The sequence below is a fragment of the Bison bison genome, unplaced genomic scaffold (genome assembly GCF_000754665.1).
Source record: "Bison bison bison isolate TAMUID 2011002044 unplaced genomic scaffold, Bison_UMD1.0 scf7180017864518, whole genome shotgun sequence".
Classification (NCBI taxonomy): Eukaryota; Metazoa; Chordata; class Mammalia; order Artiodactyla; family Bovidae; genus Bison; species Bison bison.
Window position 1 is genome coordinate 19,055,415 of NW_011495071.1, and position 7,174 is coordinate 19,062,588.

At 44.0% G+C, this 7,174-nt stretch overlaps 1 protein-coding gene across 1 annotated transcript in view; it reads right to left on the bottom strand.

The window, feature by feature from the left end:
* The window catches only part of PARVA (parvin, alpha), a 180,070-nt gene that overhangs the window by 37,096 nt on the left and 135,800 nt on the right, over positions 1-7,174 (bottom strand). The window contains 1 exon segment of the mRNA XM_010830614.1: positions 1,365-1,480. Within this exon segment, the coding sequence (XP_010828916.1) occupies positions 1,365-1,480 (116 nt within the window).

A 7,174-nucleotide genomic window follows, 5' to 3' on the forward strand; every position in this document is an offset into this window, starting at 1 on the left:
ATGAAAAAAAAAAAAAAAAAAAAAAAAAGATACAATAGAGATGGCCTGGATTCACTAGGAAGATGCATATACCAGGAGGCTCTGGGCTGGCCGCATATCCATAAAATCCTTCTTGCCATGCTTGACACAGTTGAGAGCCCAATAAGTGAGGCCAATTAGTCCCTTTCAGTCAGCTGCACTCAGTGTCTGAACCACACACGTTTGCATTGACAAGGGGCCTCTGATAGCCCTCTCCACTGCTTAGGCAGTCCTGTCTCTGGGCAAGCAGGGCCAAGGTGTCATATTCCTATTATATCCCCTTAATGTTTGGCAAGTTAAGTACCCAGAAGGCATTGCAAAAAATACTTTTTCATTAGGGCACAGCTGAGTGGCACCCCCATGTCCGCCTTTCCTCCGGTTCACTTCTGATCCCTGAAAGCCTGGCCCAAAGACCTTTCGTCCAGGAAGCTGGCCTGGCCTGGCTTCTCAAGCAAATCCTACTGGCCCTCCAGGCTCTTCTTCACCAAGGGATGGCAGAGCCGCCACACAGAACCCTGGATAACCTTGAATAACCAGGGAGTTGTTCATTAGGGATGTTCTCCCTTGCAGCATGTTTATTTGGAAAAGAACAGAAGCCAACAAAATGACGACCTTTTGCTCAACAGCATAAAGTTGGAAAATAAAATTGAATTTGAGTATCTAATGGGGTTAGGAGCAGAATGAGGTAGTCATGGGGAGAGAGCATCCCCTCATTGTGGAAAGGACAGAGCCATGTGTGAATGGAAATTCCACATAATAATCTGCACAAGATGACTTGATACCCCAGCTGCGCTTCTCTGGGCAGGTGAAAAGTGGTAGTGCCCTCAACATGGGCATGGCCTGTCAGGGTCTCTCTCAAACACACATGTGTACACATGCACACGTGCCCTCACATGCACAAATACCTGCCTCTTCTCAATAACTGTGCATTGGTTGTTTAACCAAAAAATGACTCTCCATGGCTTGTAGGACATATACATACACACATAGGAATGTGTTCTCCTAATCCTACTACACAGACCTCACAAATATATACAGCACCCACCCTCAAATATATAACACCCAGGCGCCTTCCTCACAAAAGCATGTAAACCCCAGGCGCACGCCCCACATAAGGCTGTCCCGGACACAAGCACACGCTGTTCCACCCTTTGTACATTTATCGGAGATGAGCCCACATGCATCAGAAAGCTCACTGACAAGCTTCCCAACACACAGTGCACCCAGGCACACTCAGCATTCATTTGGTCCTCCTAGCAAGCTTCCCAGTGTGCCTGAGCTCAGCCCGGAGCTCAGCCCCTGCACCCCGTTAAGGGCACTGATGTTTGTAGGGGTTTCTGACTTACCTGGACCACAACCACTTGGATGGAAACATGGTCTGGGAGTCGGATTGGTGCCCGGAAATACTGGGACAGAGCAACTAGCAGATGCAAGATGGCTACCAGGCTCTTGGCATGGACAGCTGAAATAAAAGATGATTTATAAATCAGAGAATCTTCTTTCAGGTTCTAGGCAGATATAAACAGATACTCAAAACAAAGCAGTGCCACACAGGCTAATGCAGTCTGTGTCCTGGTCTTGTGAGGCCGTTCATGGCCATCAAACCTCATCTTCAGCTACATGCAGAATTAAATGCTTGTACACAAAATGGAAAAGAAATCTGGGTTCAGTGACCCCTCACCCAGCATCCTGATTCACTTTGATCCACAATCAATGCCCCTTTCATCCAACCCCTAAGGGTCAGGGGACACCCTTAGTCATTGTAGGCCTCACCCTGGGCCCCCTCGGTTCTCAGCCAGATCCCGTGGATTCACTTCTTAGATGGTGTTACTCCTGGATTGCAGTGCAGTGCTTCTCCACTCTGACTGGGATCCTGACAACAGCTGGAACCTGAGTGCTGATCAGCGCGGCGCCACCGCCACCTTCTTCACTCTCTGCCGATGACCGTAAGCATGTCTGCTGTTTCCCCCTCCCTTCCCATCTGATGGGGAACTCTATGGGTTATCACCCCTTCTCTTGTTCCAAGGCTCTACACAAAGCAGGCCCTCAATCAGTGAACACGGAGTCAGGACACCAGGTACCTTCCTTCATCCAGGGCTTTAAGACCCCCAGAGGAAGGCATGGGAGACACCCCAGGATTTTGTTGCTCTCTTGAGTGCCATGCATACTGAGTGCAGGCAGTGCCCTTTGGTCATAGCTGGGAGGGGATGTTCATGCCCCAGCTGCCTTCTATAGCTGAGCTGTGTGCTGGATGGTAAGCCGTGTATGCCAGAAAAGGCTGGGAAACTACTGAGTTGTAGCTTTCTGAGACGAGAGGACAAAAGGTGTGATGTAACGGGCACACAGGGTCAGGTCAACTGGAGCCTGCGTTCTGACCCAACAAACTACCATTCCCTTACTGAGCTCACGGCCTTGGGTAAGCCATTCAAGGCCCCTGAGGCTCAACCTGCTCAACCTCGCACATGAGGACAACAATGCCTGTGAAGAAATGCAGGTGGTAAGAACTTCCAGACATAACATAGGCAAAGCTCCTAGCACATAGCAATGCCTAGGAATGGTGGGGTTTTGTGTGTGTGTGTGTGTAATAAAGTTTTATTAAAGTATAAAGGAGATAGAGAAAGCTTCTGACATAGACATCAGAAGGGGGCAGAAAGACTACCTGCCTGCTAGTCTTTAGCTGGATGTTACATAGTTACTAAGTAAAAAGTAAAAGTAAAAAGTCGCTCAGTCGTGTCCGACTCTTTGCGACCCCGTGGACTGTAGCCTACCAGGCTTCTCCATCCATGGGATTCTCCAGGCAAGGATACTGGAGTGGGTTGCCATTCCCTTCTCCAGGGATATTTTTTTATTATCACTTATGAGAAAGTGCCTGGCATCCAGGCAACTAAACCATGTCAACTTTCTCCCCTTTCTTTCACGAAAGGAGAAAGTCTCCAGATACTTCAACTGCCTTCACAGGGAAAGTAAGTCCTGCCAGCCTTATGGGTCTAATTACAGGGGCATTTAAGGAAGGAAAAAGAAATGTCTATTTTGTGTAGTTATTGAGTGTGACCTGGGCCCATTATTAGGGTGTCATTCTGTCTGCCCTGGGATCAATAAATCTGCTCCAACAGAAGCTTTGGGAAATCACCAAGAAAATGAAATGATTCAGACCATTCTTGGGAACTCATTAGAGTTTTCTGTTATCACTGATGCTTCAAAGAAGGTTTTCCACTGACTCTGATGAACAGCAACTCAATACCACCACCAAACAGCAGATGAACTGTTCTTAACTCATGGCCTTCCAGAAGGAGTTTTCAGCTTGGGGCCTTTGGCTTTGTCAACTAAGAATCCCCCAACATTTATAGCCTTAAAAAAGGCACCTGGGGGCTTCCCTCGTGGTCCAGTGGTAAAGAATTCATCTGCCAATGCAGTGACACGGGTTCAATCCCTGATCGGGGAACAAAGATCCCATGTGCTATGAGGCAGCTGAGCCCATGCAGCAACTAGAGAGTCCGAGTACCACAAGTAAGACCCAGTGTGACCCACTCACCCTTTCAAAAAAGGGCCCCTTGCATGGGACTGACCCACTGACATGATGGACAAGGCAAAATCTGGGTTTGTTCTTCCAGTCAGAACTGACCACGTCAGTCCTGTCACTGAGGCTTGTAAGGACATTTGCTACCACTCCCTTTTCTCATAATGCTGGAAAAGCTGTGGTCAGAAATCTTGTTCTCACACTCTGGTGATGCTGTATGCTGCCTTGACTGTCTTGGTAAGCAAAGCAGAGCTGTGCTGCAGGCACCATACAGATGTCAGACTCTTCCAATGAGTGCTCTGTCTTTCTGGGTATACTTTCAAGAGAGAAAATTACATAGTTTCTCTCTTTTTCTCTCTCTCTCACATCACATACATGCTATGTAAAAAGGATGTTAAATAATAAATGCTGGAGAGGGCACGGAGAAAGGGAATCCTTCTATCCTGTTGGTGGAAATGTAAACTGGTGTAGCTACCATGGAAAACAGTGCAGAAGTTCCTCAAAAAATAAGAGTTAGCATATGAACCAGCAATCCCGTTCCTGGGCATATATCTGGACAAAATCATAATTCAAAAAGATACCTGCACCCTTATGTTCATAGCAACACTATTTACAATAGCCAAGACATGGAAACAACCTAAATGTCCATTGAAAGATGAATAGATAAAGAAGATGTGGTGTAATCAACAGAGGTATGGATAAAGAAGATGTGGTAATATATAAATGGAATATTACTCAGCCATTAAAAAGAATGAAACAATGCCATTTGCAACACCATGGACAGACCTAGAGAGTATCATACTGAGTGAAGTAAGTCAGGGAAGGAGAAATATCATATGACATCCTTTAAATGTGGAATCTAAAAAGAAATGATACAAATAAACTTACAAAACAGAATGAGACTCACAGACTTAGAAAATGAACTTATGGTTGCCAGAGGGAAGGGACAGTTAGGAAGTTTGGGAAGGTCATGGACACACTGCTATATTCAAAATGGACAACCAACAAGTACCTGTCATATAGAACTTGGAACTCGACTCAGTGTTATGTGCCAGGCTGCGTATGAGGAGGTCTGGGGGAGAATGGATACATGTCTATGTGTTGCTGAGTCCCTTCGCTGTTCACCCAATACTAAACATTGTTAATCGTCTATACCCCAATACAAAATTAAGTTTAAAGTTTGGGGGAAAAAAGATATGGCATATTTACAGAATAGAATACTACTCAGCCATTAAACGGAGAAGGTGACGGCACCCCACTCCAGTACTCTTGCCTGGAAAATCCCATGGATGGAGGAGCCTGGTGGGCTGCCATCTATGGGGTCACACAGAGTCGGACACGACTGAAGCGACTTAGCAGCAGCAGTAGCAGCAGCCATTAAAAAGAATGAAATAATGCCATTTGGATGGACCTAGCGATGATCATACTAAGGGAAGTAAGCCTGGCAGAGAAAGACAAAATATCACACGATATCACTTCTAGGTGGAATTTAAAATACGACACAAACGAACTTATCTACAAAACAGATTCGCAGACACAGAGAACAGACGTACGGCTGCCAAGGAGGAGGGTGGCTGAGGAGGGGATGGGCTGGGAGGTTAGGGTCAGCAGGTGCAAGGTGTTACACACAGAGTGGATACACAAGGCCTCACGGCGCAGCACGGGTAACTATATTCAGTGCGCTGTGATAAAACATAATGGGTAATTACCATTAATATATTATCATTTTAAAAAATCTGGGAAACGCACACCCAAATGTAAGACGATGGTTCAGACAAGCAGTCTAACTTCAATTTTTTTTAAAAAAAGTAAGCAGAGAAATCCTTTGTTCCAAAAGCCAGCGGGCAAAACTGATGAAAAGGAGCACAACTGCTCTGGCCCCTTTATCCTAACTAGAGAGCTGCTTCTCTTCTCCTCAGTGATGCCTGAGATTTTCCTTGCAAATCCCAAGGTTGGGACAAACACGATTTAATAGTCACTGCTTTAATAAATTATAGGACATCCACAAGATGAGATAGTTTGCATGCATTGAAAATGATTCACAAAGTAGATAGATGTAAATATTAAGAATATTAAAGAGAACTAGAAATAAGGTAAATATATACATTTATGGATTTATGCCTATAAATACACATATATTTGTACACACATACATACATGTATATAAATACACACACATACACATATGTGCACAAATACACACATACACACATGTACTTGTTGCCAAGCCTTGGAAAGTGAAAAAAAAAAAAAAATGCTATAGCTGAAAGATTCTTTTTTACTGCTTCAAATGTTTCTTCAGAATAAAGACATGTTATCATTTCAATTAAGAAAGCTTCTGACAACCTCTGTGTATCTGGGCACTCTCATCCCTTTATCTCTCAGCACATCTCCGGGTGTCTTCTCCCTGATGCCGGGCAGAATGCAGGGCCACTGTGCGCCTGTGCTCAAGTCAGGGTGGAAACGTGCAGAACGACAGCAGGGCTGAGAAGCCAGGCCTCCACTGTATAAACTGGGCCCTGCAGACCCCACGAAGGTCGCTCCAGGGCTGGGAAACTGTTTCAAGGGTGCTGCTGAGTGAGAAATAGTTCTCCAAACATGAATTGTGGTGGAAACAGAAATTGGTGCAATTTGGGAGGAGGCAGTTTGGCAGTATGTGTTAGGACCTTAAAATGTACATATCCTTTGGCTCTAAACTAACATTGCTGAGGTTTTATTCCTAAGAAGTAATTATGTCTATGAGCAGACAGAACTCCTCAGGCTGTACTGATATTAGTGAGAAAATGGAAAAAAAATCTTAAAATCTGTCATAAGTAAATTATGATATACCTAATCTATATCATATTAGATTTTAAAGTGACATAAAGAAGGATAATGATCTGTAAAGATAAACACTTTCTAAACATATATACAGGTTTATCTCATCTTCATAAAAATATATTTTATATGCAAAGTATATGCACACATTTTATTCATTTATTGATGTATTTAATTCTAACAAACACATACACACACCCCCCCCAAAGGAACATCACAAGGCTGACAGTGCTTGTATCTGATGGACAGCTCTTGGGGGCAGTACGTGTGGGCTCAGTACACAGGCTCTGCAGCCAGACTCTCTGGGTCTCATTCCTGGCTCCACCACTCACCCACGTGTGACCTTGAACAATGACACTCCTTTAGCAAGTAGTATTGTTCTTAGTATTACCAATCATTTTCCCACGCTTTAGGGATACAACAGTAAAGGGACAAAAATCCTTGCCCTTGGGAAGCTTACATTTATTGTTTCTTAACCTCTCTATGCCTTAACTTTCCCATCTGTTAAATGGGGACAGTAGAATCTTTACCTCAGATGGTTGAATAACGATTGCAAGGCTCAAAATATGTAAAGTGTTTAGATAAGTACAAGGCATACAGCATGATAAATATGTTAAATATGTTAGATGTTATTTAAGCATCTTTTAACTGTATTTTCTAAATTTTCAATAATAAAAATTATTACTGTGAATAAAAAAAAAAGAAAAGGAAGAATCCCCTAAAACCATGGATCAAGGACCTCGGAAACTCAGTGCTGTCCCTGCCATCTTGATCCTGAGTGGAAAGATGACACAATGTCCTCAGAAAGAGCCAGGGAAGATA